Source organism: Taudactylus pleione, unplaced genomic scaffold (genome assembly GCF_031769625.1).
Source record: "Taudactylus pleione unplaced genomic scaffold, aTauple2 ptg000109l, whole genome shotgun sequence".
Classification (NCBI taxonomy): domain Eukaryota; kingdom Metazoa; phylum Chordata; class Amphibia; order Anura; family Myobatrachidae; genus Taudactylus; species Taudactylus pleione.
The window spans coordinates 5,699,012-5,721,774 of record NW_028284511.1 but is presented as its reverse complement, the minus strand read 5'-3'; the positions used below and the strand labels follow the sequence as shown (position 1 = coordinate 5,721,774).

The 22,763-nt window shown below is 43.2% G+C and overlaps 1 protein-coding gene across 1 annotated transcript; it reads right to left on the bottom strand.

Annotated features, from left to right (window-relative positions):
* Positions 1-407: 407 nt before the first annotated feature.
* Positions 408-21,744, bottom strand: LOC148525224 (uncharacterized). The gene is made up of 9 exons (XM_088471032.1): positions 21,680-21,744; positions 13,646-15,092; positions 13,312-13,475; positions 6,097-13,082; positions 5,723-5,994; positions 5,348-5,561; positions 2,301-2,865; positions 698-2,138; positions 408-611 (listed from the first exon to the last, which is right to left on the bottom strand). Exons 1-9 carry the CDS (start codon positions 21,742-21,744, stop codon positions 408-410), a joined length of 11,358 nt encoding a protein of 3,785 aa, XP_088327158.1.
* Between the last annotated feature and the right edge of the window lie 1,019 nt (positions 21,745-22,763).

The following is a 22,763-nucleotide window of genomic DNA, read 5'->3' as shown; positions in this document are numbered from 1 at the left end:
TAGATGGTGTTGTTTCAGAAGTTGTTGAAGTAGTGGAAAGTGATGTCGAGGATGAATGAGTGGGAGGTAGAGTTGTAGAGGATGTGGTTCCAGTGGTTGCAGATGTAGTAGTGGATGGTGTGGAGGGTGAGGGAGTAGTAGTGCTGGGAGTTACAGTTGTAGATGATGTGGTTACAGGTGATGTTGATGTAGGAGTGGATGTTGAGTGAGTAGTTGTGCTGGGAGTTACAGATGTAGATGATGATGTTATAGGGGTCGTTGATGTAGTAGTTGGTGATGTGGAGGGTGAGGATGTAGTTGTGCTGGGAGTTACAGTTGTAGATGAGGATGTTATAGCGGTTGTTGATGTAGTAGTGGATGAAGAATGTGTAGTTGAGCTGGGAGTTACAGTTGTAGATGGTGTTGTTTCAGAAGTTGTTGAAGTAGTGGAAAGTGATGTCGAGGATGAATGAGTGGGAGGTAGCGTTGTAGAGGATGTGGTCACAGTCGTTGTTGATGTAGGAGTGGATGTTGAGTGAGTAGTTGTGCTGGGAATTACAGATGTAGATGATGAAGTTATAGGGGTCGTTGATGTAGTAGTTGGTGATGTGGAGGGTGAGTATGTAGTTGTGCTGGGAGTTACAGTTGTAGATGAGGATGTTATAGGGGTTGTTGATGTAGTAGTGGATGAAGAATGTGTAGTTGAGCTGGGAGTTACAGTTGTAGATGGTGTTGTTTCAGAAGTTGTTGAAGTAGTCGAAAGTGATGTCGAGGATGAATGAGTGGGAGGTAGAGTTGTAGAGGATGTGGTTCCAGTGGTTGCTGATGTAGTAGTGGATGGTGTGGAGGGTGTGTGAGAAGTAGTGCTGGGAGTTACAGTTGTAGATGATGTGGTTACAGGTGATGTTGATGTAAGAGTGTATGTTGAGTGAGTAGTTGTGCTAGGAGTTACAGTTGTAGATGATGTAATAGGGGCTGTTGATGTAGTAGTGGATGAAGAATGTGTAGTTGAGCTGGGAGTTACAGTTGTAGATGGTGTTGTTTCAGAAGTTGTTGAAGTAGTCGAAAGTGATGTCGAGGATGAATGAGTGGGAGGTAGAGTTGTAGAGGATGTGGTTCCAGTGGTTGCTGATGTAGTAGTGGATGGTGTGGAGGGTGTGTGAGTAGTAGTGCTGGGAGTTACAGTTGTAGATGATGTGGTTACAGGTGATGATGATGTAGGAGTGGATGTTGAGTGAGTAGTTGTGGAGGGAGTTACAGTTGTAGATGATGATGTTATAGGGGTCGTTGATGTAGTAGTTGGTGATGTGAAGGGTGAGTATGTAGTTGTGCTGGGAGTTACAGTTGTAGATGAGGATGTTATAGGGGTTGTTGATGTAGTAGTGGATGAAGAATGTGTAGTTGAGCTGGGAGTTACAGTTGTAGATGGTGTTGTTTCAGAAGTTGTTGAAGTAGCGGAAAGTGATGTCGAGGATGAATGAGTGGGAGGTAGAGTTGTAGAGGATGCGGTCACAGTCGTTTTTGATGTAGGAGTGGATGGTGTGGATGGTGAGTGAGTAGTTGTGCTGGGAATTACAGTTGCAGATGATGTGGTTACAGTTGTTGTTGATGTAGGAGTGGATGTTGAGTGAGTAGTTGTGCTGGGAGTTACAGATGTAGATGATGATGTTATAGGGGTCGTTGATGTAGTAGTTGGTGATGTTGGGGGTGAGTATGTAGTTGTGCTGGGAGTTACAGTTGTAGATGAGGATGTTATAGGGGTTGTTGATGTAGTAGTGGATGAAGAATGTGTAGTTGTGCTGGGAGTTACAGTTGTAGATGGTGTTGTTTCAGAAGTTGTTGAAGTAGTCGAAAGTGATGTCGAGGATGAATGAGTGGGAGGTAGAGTTGTAGAGGATGTGGTTCCAGTGGTTGCTGATGTAGTAGTGGATGGTGTGGAGGGTGTGTGAGTAGTAGTGCTGGGAGTTACAGTTGTAGATGATGTGGTTACAGGTGATGATGATGTAGGAGTGGATGTTGAGTGAGTAGTTGTGCTGGGAGTTACAGTTGTAGATGATGATGAAATAGGGGTCGTTGATGTAGTAGTTGGTGATGTGGAGGGTGAGTATGTAGTTGTGCTGGGAGTTACAGTTGTAGATGATGTTATAGGGGTTGTTGATGTAGTAGTGGATGAGGAATGTGTAGTTGAGTTGGGAGTTACAGTTGTAGATGGTGTTGTTTCAGAAGTTGTTGAAGTAGTCGAAAGTGATGTCGAGGATGAATGAGTGGGAGGTAGAGTTGTAGAGGATGTGGTTCCAGTGGTTGCTGATGTAGTACTGGATGGTGTGGAGGGTGAGTGAGTAGTAGTGCTGGGAGTTACAGTTGTAGATGATGTGGTTACAGATGATGTTGATGTAGGAGTGGATGTTGAGTGAGTAGTTGTGCTGGGAGTTACAGTTGTAGATGATGATGTTATAGGGGTCGTTGATGTAGTAGTGGAGGGTGAGTATGTAGTTGTGTTGGGAGTTATAGTTGTAGATGAGGATGTTATAGGGGTTGTTGATGTAGTAGTGTATGAGGAATGTGTAGTTGAGCTGGGAGTTACAGTTGTAGATGGTGTTGTTTCAGAAGTTGTTGAAGTAGTCGAAAGTGATGTCGAGGATGAATGAGTGGGAGGTAGAGTTGTAGAGGAAGTGGTTACAGTCATTGTTGATGTAGGAGTGGATGGTGAGTGAGTAGTTGTGCTGGGAATTACAGTTGTAGATGATGTGGTTATAGTTGTTGATGTCGGAGTGGAAGTTGAGTGAGTAGTAGTGCTGGGAGTTACAGTCGTAGATGATGATGTTATAGGGCTCGTTGATGTAGTAGTTGGTGATGTGGAGGATGAGTATGTACTTGTCCTGGGAGCTACAGTTGTAGATGATGATGTTATAGGGGTTGTTGATGTAGTAGTGGACGAAGAATGTGCAGTTGAGCTGGGAGTTACAGATGTAGATGGTGTTGTTTCAGAAGTTGTTGAAGTAGTCGAAAGTGATGTCGAGGATGAATGAGTGGGAGGTAGAGTTGTAGAGGATGTGGTTTCACTGGTTGCTGATGTAGTAGTGGATGGTGTGGCGGGTGAGTGAGTACTTGTAGTGGGAGTTATAGTTGTAGTTAGTGTTGTTACTGAGGTTGTTGAAGTCGTAGTAGGTGATGTGGAGGGTGAGTATGTAGTAGTACTGGGAGTTACAGTTGTAGATGATGTGGTTACAGTTGTTGATGTAGGAGTGGATGTTGAGTGAGTTTTTGTGCTGGGAGTTACAGTTGTAGATGATGATGTTATAGGGGTCGTTGATGTAGTAGTTGGTGATGTGGAGGATGAGTATGTAGTTCTGCTGGGAGTTACAGTTGTAGATGATGATGTTATAGGGGTTGTTGATGTAGTAGTGGACGAAGAATGTGTAGTTGAGCTGGGCGTTACAGTTGTAGATGGTGTTGTTTCAGAAGTTGTTGAAGTAGTCGAAAGTGATGTCGAGGATGAATGAGTGGGAGGTAGAGTTGTAGAGGATGTGATTCCAGTGGTTGCTGATGTAGTAGTAGATGGTGTGGAGGGTGAGTGAGTAGTTGTGCTGGGAGTTACAGTTGTAGATGATGTTGTTACAGGTGATGTTGAGTGAGTAGTTGTGCTTGGAGTTACAGTTGTAGATGATGATGTTATAGGGGTAGTTGATGTAGTAGTTGGTGATGTGGAGTGTGAGTATGTAGTTTTGCTGGGAGTTACAGTTGTAGATGATGTTGTAGGGGTTGTTGATGTAGTAGTGGACAAAGAATGTGTAGTTGAGCTGGGAGTTACAGTTGTAGATGGTGTTGTTTCAAAAGTTGTTGAAGTAGTCGAAAGAGATGTCGAGGATGAATGAGTGGGAGGTAGAGTTGTAGAGGATGTGGTTCCAGTGGTTGCTGATGTAGTAGTGGATGGTGTGGAGGGTGAGTGAGTAGTAGTGCTGGGAGTTACAGTTGTAGATGATGTGGTTACAGGTGATGTTGATGTAGGAGTGGATGTTGAGTGAGTAGTTGTGCTGGGAGTTACAGATGTAGATGATGATGTTATAGGGGTCGTTGATGTAGTAGTTGGTGATGTGTAGGGTGAGTATGTAGTTGTGCTGGGAGTTACAGTTGTAGATGAGGATGTTATAGGGGTTGTTGATGTAGTAGTGGATGAAGAATGTGTAGTTGAGCTGGGAGTTACAGTTGTAGATGGTGTTGTTTCAGAAGTTGTTGAAGTAGTGGAAAGTGATGTCGAGGATGAATGAGTGGGAGGAAGAGTTGTAGAGGATGTGGTCACAGTCGTTGTTGATGTAGGAGTGGATGTTGAGTGAGTAGTTGTGCTGGGAATTACAGATGTAGATGATGATGTTATAGGGGTCGTTGATGTAGTAGTTGGTGATGTGGAGGGTGAGTATGTAGTTGTGCTGGGAGTTACAGTTGTAGATGAGGATGTTATAGGGGTTGTTGATGTAGTAGTGGATGAAGAATGTGTAGTTGAGCTGGGAGTTACAGTTGTAGATGGTGTTGTTTCAGAAGTTGTTGAAGTAGTCGAAAGTGATGTCGAGGATGAATGAGTGGGAGGTAGAGTTGTAGAGGATGTGATTCCAGTGGTTGCTGATGTAGTAGTGGATGGTGTGGAGGGTGTGTGAGTAGTAGTGCTGGGAGTTACAGTTGTAGATGATGTGGTTACAGGTGATGTTGATGTAGGAGTGGATGTTGATTGAGTAGTTGTGCTGGGAGTTACAGTTGTAGATGATGTAATAGGGGTTGTTGATGTAGTAGTGGATGAAGAATGTGTAGTTGAGCTGGGAGTTACAGTTGTAGATGGTGTTGTTTCAGAAGTTGTTGAAGTAGTCGAAAGTGATGTCGAGGATGAATGAGTGGGAGGTAGAGTTGTAGAGGATGTGGTTCCAGTGGTTGCTGATGTAGTAGTGGATGGTGTGGAGGGTGTGTGAGTAGTAGTGCTGGGAGTTACAGTTGTAGATGATGTGGTTACAGGTGATGATGATGTAGGAGTGGATGTTGAGTGAGTAGTTGTGCTGGGAGTTACAGTTGTAGATGATGATGTTATAGGGGTCGTTGATGTAGTAGTTGGTGATGTGGAGGGTGAGTATGTAGTTGTGCTGGGAGTTACAGTTGTAGATGATGTTATAGGGGTTGTTGATGTAGTAGTGGATGAGGAATGTGTAGTTGAGTTGGGAGTTACAGTTGTAGATGGTGTTGTTTCAGAAGTTGTTGAAGTAGTCGAAAGTGATGTCGAGGATGAATGAGTGGGAGGTAGAGTTGTAGAGGATGTGGTTCCAGTGGTTGCTGATGTAGTACTGGATGGTGTGGAGGGTGAGTGAGTAGTAGTGCTGGGAGTTACAGTTGTAGATGATGTGGTTACAGATGATGTTGATGTAGGAGTGGATGTTGAGTGAGTAGTTGTGCTGGGAGTTACAGTTGTAGATGATGATGTTATAGGGGTCGTTGATGTAGTAGTGGAGGGTGAGTATGTAGTTGTGTTGGGAGTTATAGTTGTAGATGAGGATGTTATAGGGGTTGTTGATGTAGTAGTGTATGAGGAATGTGTAGTTGAGCTGGGAGTTACAGTTGTAGATGGTGTTGTTTCAGAAGTTGTTGAAGTAGTCGAAAGTGATGTCGAGGATGAATGAGTGGGAGGTAGAGTTGTAGAGGAAGTGGTTACAGTCATTGTTGATGTAGGAGTGGATGGTGAGTGAGTAGTTGTGCTGGGAATTACAGTTGTAGATGATGTGGTTATAGTTGTTGATGTCGGAGTGCAAGTTGAGTGAGTAGTAGTGCTGGGAGTTACAGTCGTAGATGATGATGTTATAGGGCTCGTTGATATAGTAGTTGGTGATGTGGAGGATGAGTATGTACTTGTCCTGGGAGTTACAGTTGTAGATGATGATGTTATAGGGGTTGTTGATGTAGTAGTGGACGAAGAATGTGCAGTTGAGCTGGGAGTTACAGATGTAGATGGTGTTGTTTCAGAAGTTGTTGAAGTAGTCGAAAGTGATGTCGAGGATGAATGAGTGGGAGGTAGAGTTGTAGAGGATGTGGTTTCACTGGTTGCTGATGTAGTAGTGGATGGTGTGGCGGGTGAGTGAGTACTTGTAGTGGGAGTTATAGTTGTAGTTAGTGTTGTTACTGAGGTTGTTGAAGTCGTAGTAGGTGATGTGGAGGGTGAGTATGTAGTAGTACTGGGAGTTACAGTTGTAGATGATGTGGTTACAGTTGTTGATGTAGGAGTGGATGTTGAGTGAGTTTTTGTGCTGGGAGTTACAGTTGTAGATGATGATGTTATAGGGGTCGTTGATGTAGTAGTTGGTGATGTGGAGGATGAGTATGTAGTTCTGCTGGGAGTTACAGTTGTAGATGATGATGTTATAGGGGTTGTTGATGTAGTAGTGGACGAAGAATGTGTAGTTGAGCTGGGCGTTACAGTTGTAGATGGTGTTGTTTCAGAAGTTGTTGAAGTAGTCGAAAGTGATGTCGAGGATGAATGAGTGGGAGGTAGAGTTGTAGAGGATGTGGTTCCAGTGGTTGCTGATGTAGTAGTAGATGGTGTGGAGGGTGAGTGAGTAGTTGTGCTGGGAGTTACAGTTGTAGATGATGTTGTTACAGGTGATGTTGAGTGAGTAGTTGTGCTTGGAGTTACAGTTGTAGATGATGATGTTATAGGGGTAGTTGATGTAGTAGTTGGTGATGTGGAGTGTGAGTATGTAGTTTTGCTGGGAGTTACAGTTGTAGATGATGTTGTAGGGGTTGTTGATGTAGTAGTGGACAAAGAATGTGTAGTTGAGCTGGGAGTTACAGTTGTAGATGGTGTTGTTTCAAAAGTTGTTGAAGTAGTCGAAAGAGATGTCGAGGATGAATGAGTGGGAGGTAGAGTTGTAGAGGATGTGGTTCCAGTGGTTGCTGATGTAGTAGTGGATGGTGTGGAGGGTGAGTGAGTAGTAGTGCTGGGAGTTACAGTTGTAGATGATGTGGTTACAGGTGATGTTGATGTAGGAGTGGATGTTGAGTGAGTAGTTGTGCTGGGAGTTACAGATGTAGATGATGATGTTATAGGGGTCGTTGATGTAGTAGTTGGTGATGTGTAGGGTGAGTATGTAGTTGTGCTGGGAGTTACAGTTGTAGATGAGGATGTTATAGGGGTTGTTGATGTAGTAGTGGATGAAGAATGTGTAGTTGAGCTGGGAGTTACAGTTGTAGATGGTGTTGTTTCAGAAGTTGTTGAAGTAGTGGAAAGTGATGTCGAGGATGAATGAGTGGGAGGTAGAGTTGTAGAGGATGTGGTCACAGTCGTTGTTGATGTAGGAGTGGATGTTGAGTGAGTAGTTGTGCTGGGAATTACAGATGTAGATGATGATGTTATAGGGGTTGTTGATGTAGTAGTTGGTGATGTGGAGGGTGAGTATGTAGTTGTGCTGGGAGTTACAGTTGTAGATGAGGATGTTATAGGGGTTGTTGATGTAGTAGTGGATGAAGAATGTGTAGTTGAGCTGGGAGTTACAGTTGTAGATGGTGTTGTTTCAGAAGTTGTTGAAGTAGTCGAAAGTGATGTCGAGGATGAATGAGTGGGAGGTAGAGTTGTAGAGGATGTGGTTCCAGTGGTTGCTGATGTAGTAGTGGATGGTGTGGAGGGTGTGTGAGTAGTAGTGCTGGGAGTTACAGTTGTAGATGATGTGGTTACAGGTGATGTTGATGTAGGAGTGGATGTTGATTGAGTAGTTGTGCTGGGAGTTACAGATGTAGATGATGATGTTATAGGGGTCGTTGATGTAGTAGTTGGTGATGTTGGGGGTGAGTATGTAGTTGTGCTGGGAGTTACAGTTGTAGATGAGGATGTTATAGGGGTTGTTGATGTAGTAGTGGATGAGGAATGTGTAGTTGAGCTGGGAGTTACAGTTGTAGATGGTGTTGTTTCAGAAGTTGTTGAAGTAGTCAAAAGTGATGTCGAGGATGAATGAGTGGGAGGTAGAGTTGTAGAGGATGTGGTTCCAGTGGTTGCTGATGTAGTAGTGGATGGTGTGGAGGGTGAGTGAGTAGTAGTGCTGGGAGTTACAGTTGTAGATGATGTGGTTACAGATGATGTTGATGTAGGAGTGGATGTTGAGTGAGTAGTTGTGCTGGGAGTTACAGTTGTAGATGATGATGTTATAGGGGTCGTTGATGTAGTAGTGGAGGGTGAGTATGTAGTTGTGCTGGGAGTTACAGTTGTAGATGATGTTATAGGGGTTGTTGATGTAGTAGTGGATGAGGAATGTGTAGTTGAGCTGGGAGTTACAGTTGTAGATGGTGTTGTTTCAGAAGTTGTTGAAGTAGTCGAAAGTGATGTCGAGGATGAATGAGTGGGAGGTAGAGTTGTAGAGGATGTGGTTCCAGTGGTTGCTGATGTAGTAGTGGATGGTGTGGAGGGTGAGTGAGTAGTAGTGCTGGGAGTTACAGTTGTAGATGATGTGGTTACAGATGATGTTGATGTAGGAGTGGATGTTGAGTGAGTAGTTGTGCTGGGAGTTACAGTTGTAGATGATGATGTTATAGGGGTCGTTGATGTAGTAGTGGAGGGTGAGTATGTAGTTGTGTTGGGAGTTATAGTTGTAGATGAGGATGTTATAGGGGTTGTTGATGTAGTAGTGTATGAGGAATGTGTAGTTGAGCTGGGAGTTACAGTTGTAGATGGTGTTGTTTCAGAAGTTGTTGAAGTAGTCGAAAGTGATGTCGAGGATGAATGAGTGGGAGGTAGAGTTGTAGAGGATGTGGTTACAGTCATTGTTGATGTAGGAGTGGATGGTGAGTGAGTAGTTGTGCTGGGAATTACAGTTGTAGATGATGTGGTTACAGTTGTTGATGTAGGAGTGGATGTTGAGTGAGTTTTTGTGCTGGGAGTTACAGTTGTAGATGATGATGTTATAGGGGTCGTTGATGTAGTAGTTGGTGATGTGGAGGATGAGTATGTAGTTCTGCTGGGAGTTACAGTTGTAGATGATGATGTTATAGGGGTTGTTGATGTAGTAGTGGACGAAGAATGTGTAGTTGAGCTGGGAGTTACAGTTGTAGATGGTGTTGTTTCAGAAGTTGTTGAAGTAGTCGAAAGTGATGTCGAGGATGAATGAGTGGGAGGTAGAGTTGTAGAGGATGTGGTTCCAGTGGTTGCTGATGTTGTAGTAGATGGTGTGGAAGGTGAGTGAGTAGTTGTGCTGGGAGTTACAGTTGTAGATGATGTTGTTACAGGTGATGTTGAGTGAGTAGTTGTGCTGGGAGTTACAGTTGTAGATGATGATGTTATAGGGGTAGTTGATGTAGTAGTTGGTGATGTGGAGTGTGAGTATGTAGTTGTGCTGGGAGTTACAGTTGTAGATGATGTTGTAGGGGTTGTTGATGTAGTAGTGGATGAAGAATGTGTAGTTGAGCTGGGAGTTACAGTTGTAGATGGTGTTGTTTCAGAAGTTGTTGAAGTAGTCGAAAGTGATGTCGAGGATGAATGAGTGGGAGGTAGAGTTGTAGAGGATGTGGTTCCAGTGGTTGCTGATGTTGTAGTAGATGGTGTGGAAGGTGAGTGAGTAGTTGTGCTGGGAGTTACAGTTGTAGATGATGTTGTTACAGGTGATGTTGAGTGAGTAGTTGTGCTGGGAGTTACAGTTGTAGATGATGATGTTATAGGGGTAGTTGATGTAGTAGTTGGTGATGTGGAGTGTGAGTATGTAGTTGTGCTGGGAGTTACAGTTGTAGATGATGTTGTAGGGGTTGTTGATGTAGTAGTGGATGAAGAATGTGTAGTTGAGCTGGGAGTTACAGTTGTAGATGGTGTTGTTTCAGAAGTTGTTGAAGTAGTCGAAAGTGATGTCGAGGATGAATGAGTGGGAGGTAGAGTTGTAGAGGATGTGGTTCCAGTGGTTGCTGATGTAGTAGTGGATGGTGTGGAGGGTGTGTGAGTAGTAGTGCTGGGAGTTACAGTTGTAGATGATGTGGTTACAGGTGATGATGATGTAGGAGTGGATGTTGAGTGAGTAGTTGTGCTGGGAGTTACAGTTGTAGATGATGATGTTATAGGGGTCGTTGATGTAGTAGTTGGTGATGTGGAGGGTGAGTATGTAGTTGTGCTGGGAGTTACAGTTGTAGATGATGTTATAGGGGTTGTTGATGTAGTAGTGGGTGAGGAATGTGTAGTTGAGCTGGGAGTTACAGTTGTAGATGGTGTTGTTTCAGAAGTTGTTGAAGTAGTCGAAAGTGATGTCGAGGATGAATGAGTGGGAGGTAGAGTTGTAGAGGATGTGGTTCCAGTGGTTGCTGATGTAGTAGTGGATGGTGTGGAGGGTGAGTGAGTAGTAGTGCTGGGAGTTACAGTTGTAGATGATGTGGTTACAGATGATGTTGATGTAGGAGTGGATGTTGAGTGAGTAGTTGTGCTGGGAGTTACAGTTGTAGATGATGATGTTATAGGGGTCGTTGATGTAGTAGTGGAGGGTGAGTATGTAGTTGTGTTGGGAGTTATAGTTGTAGATGAGGATGTTATAGGGGTTGTTGATGTAGTAGTGTATGAGGAATGTGTAGTTGAGCTGGGAGTTACAGTTGTAGATGGTGTTGTTTTAGAAGTTGTTGAAGTAGTCGAAAGTGATGTCGAGGATGAATGAGTGGGAGGTAGAGTTGTAGAGGATGTGGTTACAGTCATTGTTGATGTAGGAGTGGATGGTGAGTGAGTAGTTGTGCTGGGAATTACAGTTGTAGATGATGTGGTTATAGTTGTTGATGTCGGAGTGGAAGTTGAGTGAGTAGTAGTGCTGGGAGTTACAGTCGTAGATGATGATGTTATAGGGCTCGTTGATGTAGTAGTTGGTGATGTGGAGGATGAGTATGTACTTGTCCTGGGAGTTACAGTTGTAGATGATGATGTTATAGGGGTTGTTGATGTAGTAGTGGATGAAGAATGTGTAGTTGAGCTGGGAGTTACAGTTGTAGATGGTGTTGTTTCAGAAGTTGTTGAAGTAGTCGAAAGTGATGTCGAGGATGAATGAGTGGGAGGTAGAGTTGTAGAGGATGTGGTTCCAGTGGTTGCTGATGTAGTAGTAGATGGTGTGGAGGGTGAGTGAGTAGTTGTGCTGGGAGTTACAGTTGTAGATGATGTTGTTACAGGTGATGTTGAGTGAGTAGTTGTGCTGGGAGTTACAGTTGTAGATGATGATGTTATAGGGGTAGTTGATGTAGTAGTTGGTGATGTGGAGTGTGAGTATGTAGTTGTGCTGGGAGTTACAGTTGTAGATGATGTTGTAGGGGTTGTTGATGTAGTAGTGGACAAAGAATGTGTAGTTGAGCTGGGAGTTACAGTTGTAGATGGTGTTGTTTCAAAAGTTGTTGAAGTAGTCGAAAGAGATGTCGAGGATGAATGAGTGGGAGGTAGAGTTGTAGAGGATGTGGTTCCAGTGGTTGTTGATGTAGTAGTGGATGGTGTGGAGGGTGAGTGAGTAGTAGTGCTGGGAGTTACAGTTGTAGATGATGTAGTTACAGGTGATGTTGATGTAGGAGTGGATGTTGAGTGAGTAGTTGTGCTGGGAGTTACAGTTGTAGATGATGTTATAGGGGTTGTTGATGTAGTAGTTGGTGATGTGGAGGGTGAGTATGTAGTTGTGCTGGGAGTTACAGTTGTAGATGGTGTTGTTTCAGTAGTTGATGAAGTAGTGGAAAGTGATGTCGAGGATGAATGAGTGGGAGGTAGAGTTGTAGAGGATGTGGTTCCAGTGGTTGCTGATGTAGTGGATGGTGTGTGAGTAGTAGTGGTGGGAGTTACAGTTGTAGATGATGTGGTTACAGGTGATGTTGATGTAGGAGTGGATGTTGAGTGAGTAGTTGTGCTGGGAGTTACAGTTGTAGATGATGTAATAGGGGTTGTTGATGTAGTAGTGGATGAAGAATGTGTAGTTGAGTTGGGAGTTACAGTTGTAGATGGTGTTGTTTCAGAAGTTGTTGAAGTAGTCGAAAGTGATGTAGAGGATGAATGAGTGGGAGGTAGAGTTGTAGAGGATGTGGTCACAGTCGTTGTTGATGTAGGAGTCGATTGTGTGGATGGTGAGTGAGCAGTTGTGCTGGGAATTACAGTTGTAGATGATGTGGTTACAGTTGTTGTTGATGTAGGAGTGGATGTTGAGTGAGTAGTTGTGCTGGGAGTTACAGTTGTAGATGATGATGTTATAGGGGTTGATGATGTTGTAGTTGGTGATGTGGAGGGTGAGTATGTAGTTGTGCTGGGAGTTACAGTTGTAGATGATGTTAAAGGGGTTGTTGATGTAGTAGTGGACGAAGAATGTGTAGTTGAGCTGGGAGTTACAGTTGTAGATGGTGTTGTTTCAGAAGTTGTTGAAGTAGTCGAAAGTGATGTCGAGGATGAATGAGTGGAAGGTGGAGTTGTAGAGGATGTGGTTCCAGTGGTTGCTGATGTAGTAGTGGAGGGTGAGTGAGTAGTAGTGCTGGGAGTTACAGTTGTAGATGATGTGGTTACAGGTGATGTTGATGTAGGAGTGGATGGTGTGGATGGTGAGTGAGTAGTTGTGCTGGGAATTACAGTTGTAGATGATGTGGTTACAGGTGATGATGATGTAGGAGTGGATGTTGAGTGAGTAGTTGTGCTGGGAGTTACAGTTGTAGATGATGATGTTATAGGGGTTGTTGATGTAGTAGTTGGTGATGTGGAGGGTGAGTATGTAGTTGTGCTGGGAGTTACAATTGTAGATGAGGATGTTATAGGGGTTATTGATGTAGTAGTGGATGAAGAATGTGTAGTTGAGCTGGGAGTTACAGTTGTAGATGATGTTATAGGGGTTGTTGATGTAGTAGTTGGTGATGTGGAGGGTGAGTATGTAGTTGTGCTGGGAGTTACAGTTGTAGATGATGTGGTTACAGTTGTTGTTGATGTAGTAGTGGATGTTGATTGAGTAGTTGTGCTGGGAGTTACAGTTGTAGATGATGTTGTTACAGGTGATGTTGATGTAGGAGTAGATGTTGAGTGAGTAGTTGTGCTGGGAGTTACAGTTGTAGATGATGATGTTATAGGGGTAGTTGATGTAGTAGTTGGTGATGTGGAGTGTGAGTATGTAGTTGTGCTGGGAGTTACAGTTGTAGTTGATGATGTTATAGGGGTTGTTGATGTAGTAGTGGATGAAGAATGTGTAGTTGAGCTGGGAGTTACAGTTGTAGATGGTGTTGTTTCAGTAGTTGTTGAAGTAGTCGAAAGTGATGTCAAAGATGAATGAGTGGGAGGTAGAGTTGTAGAGGATGTGGTTCCAGTGGTTGCTGATGTAGTAGTGGATGGTGTGGTGGGCGAGTGAGTACTTGTAGTGAGAGTAATATATGTAGTTGGTGTTGTTACTGAGGTTGTTGATGTCGTAGTTGCTGATGGGGAGGGTGAGTGTGTAGTAGTTCTGGGAGTTACAGTTGTAGATGATGTGGTTACAGTTATTGTTGATGTAGGAGTGGATGTTGAGTGAGTAGTTGTGCTGGGGGTTACAGTTGTAGATGATGATGTTATAGGGGTTGTTGATGTAGTAGTTGGTGATGTGGAGGGTGAGTATGTAGTTGTGCTGGGAGTTACATTTGTAGATGAGGATGTTATAGGGGTTGTTGATGTAGTAGTGGATGAGGAATGTGTAGTTGAGCTGGGAGTTACAGTTGTAGATGGTGTTGTTTCAGAAGTTGTTGAAGTAGTCGAAAGTGATGTCGAGGATGAATGAGTGGGAGGTAGAGTTGTAGAGGATGTGGTTCCAGTGGTTGCTGATGTAGTAGTGGATGGTGTGGAGGGTGTGTGAGTAGTAGTGCTGGGAGTTACAGTTGTAGATGATGTGGTTACAGGTGATGTTGATGTAGGAGTGGATGTTGAGTGAGTAGTTGTGCTGGGAGTTACAGTTGTAGATGATGTAATAGGGGTTGTTGATGTAGTAGTGGATGAAGAATGTGTAGTTGAGTTGGGAGTTACAGTTGTAGATGGTGTTGTTTCAGAAGTTGAAGTAGTCGAAAGTGATGTCGAGGATGAATGAGTGGGAGGTAGAGTTGTAGAGGATGTGGTCACAGTCGTTGTTGATGTAGGAGTCGATGGTGTGGATGGTGAGTGATCAGTTGTGCTGGGAATTACAGTTGTAGGTGATGTGGTTACAGTTGTTGTTGATGTAGGAGTGGATGTTGAGTGAGTAGTTGTGCTGGGAATTACAGTTGTAGATGATGTTATAGGGGTTGTTGATGTAGTAGTGGACAAAGAATGTGTAGTTGAGCTGGGAGTTACAGTTGTAGATGGTGTTGTTTCAGAAGTTGTTGAAGTAGTCGAAAGTGATGTCGAGGATGAATGAGTGGAAGGTGGAGTTGTAGAGGATGTGGTTCCAGTGGTTGCTGATGTAGTAGTGGATGGTGAGTGAGTAGTAGTGCTGGGAGTTACAGTTGTAGATGATGTGGTTACAGGTGATGTTGATGTAGGAGTGGATGGTGTGGATGGTGAGTGAGTAGTTGTGCTGGGAGTAACAGTTGTAGATGATGTGGTTACAGGTGATGATGATGTAGGAGTGGATGTTGAGTGAGTAGTTGTGCTGGGAGTTACAGTTGTAGATGATGATGTTATAGGGGTTGTTGATGTAGTAGTTGGTGATGTGGAGGGTGAGTATGTAGTTGTGCTGGGAGTTACAATTGTAGATGAGGATGTTATAGGGGTTATTGATGTAGTAGTGGATGAAGAATGTGTAGTTGAGCTGGGAGTTACAGTTGTAGATGGTGTTGTTTCAGAAGTTGTTGAAGTAGTCGAAAGTGATGTCGAGGATGAATGAGTGGGAGGTAGAGTTGTAGAGGATGTGGTCACAGTCGTTGTTGATGTAGGAGTGGATGGTGAGTGAGTAGTTGTGCTGGGAATTACAGTTGTAGATGATGTGGTTACAGTTGTTGATGTAGGAGTGGATGTTGAGTGAGTAGTTGTGCTGGGAGTTACAGTTGTAGATGATGATGTTATAGAGGTCGATGATGTTGTAGTTGGTGATGTGGAGGGTGAGTATGTAGTTGTGCTGGGAGTTACAATTGTAGATGAGGATGTTATAGGGGTTGTTGATGTAGTAGTGGATGAAGAATGTGTAGTTGAGCTGGGAGTTACAGTTGTAGATGGTGTTGTTTCAGAAGTTGTTGAAGTAGTTAAAAGTGATGTCGAGGATGAATGAGTGGGAGGTAGAGTTGTAGAGGATGTGGTTCCAGTGGTTGCTGATGTAGTAGTGAATGGTGTGGAGGGTGAGTGAGAAAATGTACTGGGAGTTAAAGTTGTAGTTAATGATGTTACTTGGGTTGTTGAAGTAGTAATAGTTGATGTGGAGGGTGAATGTGTATTAGTGCTGGGAGTTACAGTTGTAGGAGATGTGGTTACATTGGTTGTTGATGTAGGAGTGGATGGTTTGGTTGGTGAGTGAGTAGTTGTGCTGGGATTTACAGTTGTAGATGATGTGGTTATAGTGGTTGCTGATGTAGTAGTGTATGAAGAATGTGTAGTTGAGATGGGAGTTACAGTTGTAGATGGTGTTGTTTCAGGGGTTGTTGAAGTAGTCGTAAGTGATGTCGAGGATGAGTGAGTGGTTGTGCTGGGAGTTGCAGTTGTATATAATGTGGTGACAGTTTTAGGTGATGTGGGGGATGACTGAGTAGTTGGGCTGGGAGTTGCAGGTGTAGATTGAGATGTGAAAACCGTCGGACGTTCATGTGTAGTTATCCTGTTGGAAGAAGTACTGGAAACTACTGTTGTAACTGATGACTCTTTTGTTGCTAGAAGAAAAACAATAAAATCCTCATGAAATTGACTTGTAAAGTTCTATTATTCACCTTTCTTGGTCTTAACACATATACTCATAGTCACTGAGGATAGGTATACATCTAACTGGTATTGTACTTGTATCAAGTTTATTTTCTTATGTAATATGCCAATATGATCATGAGTAGAATTTCTATCATTTAAAAGATATCTTACAATTAATTATAATTTTACAATGCGTATTGCAGAATGCCTTAGGTAGCGTAAGACAGCTTCTGTAAAGTGCTTTTAACCTTCTTTGCCAAATTATGTATCACAATGTCACAAAGTTTTTGCTGTTTATCGTGATTATTCTCATGCATTTATTTTTGTTTCAACAGATTCCCAGATATTTCTGAGTAGAAAATTCTGGCTTTTAGAAATGGTTTTTTTTGTTTTTTACACATCATGCAATCTTTCCTCTGGTATCAGTAGTGTGGGTTCATTATGACTGAGGCTGACTATGGGCCTGATTCAGAGCCACTCGTAAGCGGCAGCTCGTTCGCTCCGAGCGATGTTTGCCCAACTGCGCATGCGTACGGATCGTTATACGCATGCGCGAACCAGTCAGTGCGGCCGAAATTCATGTGCTCGCAAAATAGCGAATGCCTGCTAATTTGAGTGACAGAATGAGGCGTATGTGGGTGGTAACAGGGGAAGGTGCTTGAAAACGGGGAGTGGAGATCAGAACGCAGGCGTGCTTAAAGGTCAAAACGGGCGTTTTAAGGGAGTGCATAATTAATCCAGCAGCGTCATTGACCACGTCACTGGGTTATTTTAACTCAGAACTGCTCGCAAAATAGTGGTTGAAAAAACCAACCACAAGAATAGCGAGCAGTTCATACGCTGGTCGATGTACTCGATTAATCTAATAAATAGCGGACATGACGTATGGTGCGAGCGGCCAGGGGGCGTATTTTTCAAATTTACGTTCGCATGTTTTGCTCGCTCGTTCAGACTTAGAGGCGTGAACAGACCGCAAAGTGCGAACGGTTCATTTGAATAGCCACCCCTTTTTAGAAAATGAACGACCGCAAATAGCGAGTGGCTCTGAATGAGGGCCAATGATTTAAGAAAAATGTTAGTGTTACTCAAAACAATGGTGGAACTTCCTAAATGCATTGGAGATGGAGATCTCAACATACATAATTTGTTTCTATAACTCAGTCCGAGCAGACTGTATTCTTTGGACACCTAGTCAAAGAAAACTTCTCCATTAAGTAAAGCATAACCTTGTCAGAGCAGACTGCACAGTAGTTTTGCATATTATGTAGATTTATCTGATTTTTAAAGAAATATAGCAAAGATTTTAAAAGTAGCATTGACGAGGGTGAAGAGGTAGATGTATCAAGCTTTCTAAAAAGGACAAGTGGGGGCATGGCCTGGCAAGCAACAGAAGCGGACGTGATTCACCTGAGCTCCGGTCTAAAGATCCCTCTGTGGCCCTTATTACAGCCCAGTTGTGCCCTAGGTCCACTCCACAGCTAGCACGTTGCCTCTCCATGCCGGGGGGTATAGTTCGCAATGCCGGGGGGCAGTTCTTTACATCCCTGTGGGCTGCTCCCAACCCACCCTTCCGAAGCCGGCTGACACAGCTTTGATTGGATGCAGTGACCAGAGCATCTATTCCTCCCGTGAGTACCGGGCTTCCCGCTGCCTCCCCACACTCAGATGACCTAATGCTGCTACCCGCGAATACCTGGAATGCCGATGGTGGTGCCTGGTGGTTCAGGACACTGCTCCCGCGGTGGCCATTAAACCAGCAGCTACCTTGTTTATGACGGTGCTGAGGCCATCGACTGCTCGTGCCCGGTGTCCTCTAAGGATTACCCAGTATTTGAGGATTGCCATTTTATATTGCTTTAACACTGACCTTAACTTACAAGATACAGAGGAGTAAATTTACTAAAATGGGAGTTCTATTTAAGAAGTAATGTTACTCATAGCAAACAATCAGATTCCAGGTCTTATCTTTTAGAAGTGCTAGATAAATGAGAAGTAGAATCTGATTGGCTGCTATGAGCAACCTCACTTCTTAAATAGAACTACCATCTTAGTAAATTTACCACAGAATCTGTATTTCTTAGGGTTTGGCTCCCTCTTGTAGCAATTCATTGTAGCTTCACTATAGTGTAAATTTTTGAAAAAGTGCTTTGCAATTGCAGTTGCTTCTGATAGGGCAGTGTTTTTTCATTTCTGCAAGATAGAGCGCTATTACGCTCCATATACATATTCACTGTAGTACCCTTTACTATGTTACTTACTTTTTTCCTGAGCCCACTTGGCCTTTTCTACCTATGAGACCCATACCTGGTCCATCTCCGGTCACTATGTAAAGCCAAGTTTTCCAGATCTGGTAGCTTTATGTAGATGTTTATGTTTAACATCCCGTCCCACTAACAGGGAAATGTGATTTGCTCACTTATTATGCTATCTACCTGTATGACTCCTCTCCGCATGTGTTCCTGATGGGCAAAAGCAAGAAAGATATGCAGAAGAAGGATTCTCGGACTCCAAGGGTCACTACTTCTCAGACGAATTTACGTTCCTATCTGTCTTTCTCACATTCTGCAGATTCTCCTGCGAATATATCTGAGACTACTCCATCGACTCCATCCGCTATGGCCCTCTCTCCCTCGTCAGGAGATACATTACCCAAATGTCTCAACTATGAGGTGAAGTTACGGAAATACTGACCCATGTTCGGTCTCTACCTTCTAAGCTAAGATATGCAGGCTCTTGAATCACGGATACAGGACTCTCTCCAGACCCAAATTTGTTTAGTCCAGGCCGATGTCAAGCATTTGGGCTCTCGTATTGTTACTTTAGAAGAAGAAAGAGAATCTGTTGACGACCAGTTATCCCAACCTCGTGATTTGGTCTCTCAGCAAATCTTAGACATGAGGGCCATGCAAAATGATTGGATGACCTAGATAACAGGGGTCGCCGGAACAACATTAGGATTTGAGGGTTCCCAGAGGATGTTACTTCATCTTGGCTGATCGATGGTCTAAATAAAATCTTTGGAGAAATTCTGGAACTGGACCCTAATGACTCTATTGAGTTCGACCGTGCACACAGAGCTCTCCGCCCAAAGGGTCTGGTGACTGACCATCCAAGAGATGTTATTTGCTGGGTTCACTATTGCTCGCAGAAAGAGGAGGTTATCTGTAAGGTTCACAATCTGGAGGGAGTGGAATTCAATGGGACTCGCCAACAGATTTTCCAAGACCTCACCTGGCGTACTCTCCAGCAGCAATGATTATTGAAACCCTTGACAGATTCCCTGCGCAAACAAGACCTTAAATATAGATGGGGTTTCCCACTCTCTCTACAGGCCACTCATGCTGGCAAACATCTGTCTCTCCAGACTCCTGCGGACTTACCAGACTTCTGCTCTACACTGGGTTTGGAGAATGTCACCCTTCCCAACTGGCAGGCCATTTCACTTTCACTTTCTGCCCCTTCTGGTCGGCCTAGGAGGGACCAATGGCAACAAGTGCAACATCACAATAAAAAGCCTAGGGGAGATGCCTCTCCACAAACACCTGACCCCACTAGATCTAGGACTGACCTACTCCTTGATTTCTTCTATATTTACCGATCTCTATGGAAAAGTGTAGTTATGTTATTATGTCGGGTCATCTATGGCTGAGATTGTAATCATTATCTAGCGTTATCCCCGACTATTCACAGGACTGATTATGGTTGGTTCTTGTTGGTCTCTTTCTTTCACGATGCCCAAGATTTAGTTCTATGTTCTTTTGTTCAAGTTTCAATTCCGGGTGGTCATTATATATGAAGTTTGTTCATTTTTTTCAATATTTTTTCTTTGTTCCATATATGCTCTTTTTCATTGTCATTTGCTAATGCAGATATTATAGTTATATTTAAACTGTACCCAGGAGTCATAAAGCACTGTTTATTATCACCTGTACTGCTATTGTACTGTGCTTTTTGCTATATTATTATTATTTACAGGATTGAGTGGTTGCTACCCCATGTGGGCCCCCTACCACTTATTTTTTCCCGTGACATGGGTACCCTGGCGGTCCCCATCTGGTAGCGGTATTTCACTCTTTACAATGTTGTTTTGCTATATTACATTAATGTTTTATTTTTTTGTCTCTCCCCCCTTTCCTCTTGTTCTCTTCCCTCCCTTCTCTTCTTCCTTTCTCCCCGTTTTCTGTTCTCACTATTCTCATTGCTCTTCCAGTTTCGATGTAAATTGTTCTATTGCTCTGTCTATTCCCCTCATTCATGGCCACTTCACTCCATATAATGTCTACTAATGCTAGGAGGTCAGGGGTGTATCTATAATGGGTGTGGGGCACATGGGTCCCTAGGTCCAGGGGGGCCCCACACCGCACACCCTGCACCCATAGTATTACTTACCTCTCCAGAGTCCCAGGGGTCCGGTGCTGTAAAAACGGCTGGAAAATGGCCACCACGGCCATTTTCCCAGTGACCTGCACATACTCTCTAGACTCTGGGCGCACTCTAGTGAGCAGAGAGGAGGGGGCCCATGTCGAAGGCTGCACACAGGCCCCCTCATCTCTAGAAACGCCCCTGTAGGGGGTTAAATATCCCAGAGAAAAGGGCTCTGGCTCTTCCCTCTTTTCATGCTGATGGGGCGGACAATGTTTTAGTCTAAGAAACCCATTTCCGTCATTCCTCCTCTGCCCCATGGTTAAGTAACCAATTTTACCCCACAGTTTATTATTGAAATTTCTTCCAATTGAAATCTGTCTTGCTATCTTATTTGCTAAACACCAGCCTGTTTTGAACCCTGAATTACATAGCTTAGAGGAGGGGAGATGTCTGCTTATCAAATGTTCCATTTTTAACCATCTTTTCACAATTGTTAATATTTATGCCCAAAATCAGGGTCAACTGGCTTTTTTTTTAAAGGGTTCTGGATAAAATTGATCTGCTCCAACAGGGGACCCTGGTGGTAGGTGGGGACTTCAATTGAACCTTGGACCACCTCCAGGACACCTCCTTAGGTTCTCCAACTGTCCCTTACCGTGCGTCAAGAAGGGTAAGGTACTTGCTTCATACTCATCAGCTGTTCGATGTTTGGTATATATTTCACCCCACGGAGAGAGATTATACCTATTATTCTAGCTCCCACCAGTCATATTCTAGGATACATTATATATTACTAGGTCACAGACATCTTCAACTGGTCCAAGTGACTTCTATATTAGTAACAGCTTGGTCTGATCACGCTCCGGTTAGTATAGATCTGTCACTTGGGTTTTCTGACCCTATATGTAGATCCTGGCATTTTAACGAGTCCCTATTGTCTGACCCTTATTGTAAATCCCAGGTGGAGGAGGCTATTGAGGTCTACCTAGATTGTAATTCTACTCCGGATGTCTTGCGCCTCTCTATTTGGGAAGCTCATAAATGCATTATAAGGGGAAAATGCATCCAACTAGGTTCCTATTTAAAAAAAACAACGGATGGGACAAATAGAAGGGTTACTTCAGCACATAAAGGTTCTGGAGACTGCCCAAAAAACTTCTCTTTCTTCTGCTGTTTATGTTGATCTAGTCAAGGCACAAACGTCATTAAATAAGCTCCTATTGGATAAAGTAAAACACTAATTTAAGAAATGCTGTCGTTGGTACTATCGGTGGGGGTAATAAACCCGGTAAAATGCTGGCTAGAGCTTTGAAGGCTCAAAGAGCTCATTCTTTTATCCCCTCTATTAAGAATGGGAAGGGTCGGGTCTTTCATGACACCCGTAAGATTGCAGAAGGTTTCTGCTCCTATCATTCCTCACTGTATAATCTACCTCCTCCCCTAGCCTACCCTACTAATGCTAGTGGGAAACAGCAAGCCATTGAGGCATACCTTTCTAGAATCAGGCTCCCTAGACTTACTAACCTTGCCAGTGAAGACTTAGAAAAGCCTTTCACTTTATCTGAACTAGAGAAGGCAATTAAATCCATCCCCACGGGAAAAGTCCGGGTCCAGACGATTTCACTATTAATTATTATAAGGCCTTCAGGGATTAACTGGTTCCTTTACTCTTGGAAGCATTCAACACTGTCTCAAATGAGACCCCCTTCTCCCTTCAATCTCTACAGGACCATATAACAGTTATTCCCAAAGATGGCAAGCATCCCTCCCTTTGTCCCAGCTACCATCCAATCTCCCTTCTCAATGTCGGTGTTAAATTGTTTGCCAAGCTTCTTGCAAATAGATTGAAGTATTTTCTGTCTTCTCTTATTCATAGCGACCAGGTAGGGTTTGTTCCGGGTCACGAAGCTAGGGACAATACCTCCAAAATTATAGCACTCATTCACCATATTTCACTTGCAGAGAAACCCATTGATTCCACAGTTTACGTGGAATCAGTGGGTTTCTGCATAATAAACCTTGATTTACCATTCGAGAAAAATGCTATTTCATTGAATAGCATTTCCATGCACGGCGCCTTGGAATCCCCCCCCCAATAGTGTTTTATTATAATAATCAATTATGGAATTGTTGGGTATATACTAAAGTGTGTGAATTATGATCATGGATTTAAGCATTGTAGGCACTAAATTATAGTAACTAGAGTGCAAAACCTCTATTTTCAGCAGTTACACAGAGTCCCAATAAACTTTAATTCCTCATAATTTCTGCCTCTATTGCAATTTGTATATGAATTTACTTCCTCTTACAGAAAGGGGAAAGCCTCCCATTGCGCCTGCTGTTCTCCCAGGTGTAATAAATCTATAGATGTATCAATAAAGTAAAGTATTGTTGAATAAGCTTTTGCCAAGCCCAAGCAGACAAGTGAGCATGTACAAAACAAACAATAAGTAAAAACTAATTGCCATTGACCTCCTTTTGGACCATAATCATCATGTATAGGACTTGCAGTTAACGAGACATAAGAAATTATAGAATATACAGTGTAATATTAATAGATATGTTTAAAAATAAAAGTATGGAGTGTTGTCCAACCACCTATTATTTG

Coding starts and splice junctions, on each gene's coding strand:
- LOC148525224 (XM_088471032.1), bottom strand. CDS start 21,744: ATGGATTTAATTGCCTTCTCTAGTTCAGATAAAGTGAAAGGCTTTTCT. Junction 15,093..21,679: donor TCTAAGTCTTCACTGGCAAG/GTTAGTAAGTCT, acceptor TGTAACTCCCAG/CTCAACTACACATTCTTCAT. Junction 13,476..13,645: donor AAACAACACCATCTACAACT/GTAACTCCCAGC, acceptor TGTAACCCCCAG/CACAACTACTCACTCAACAT.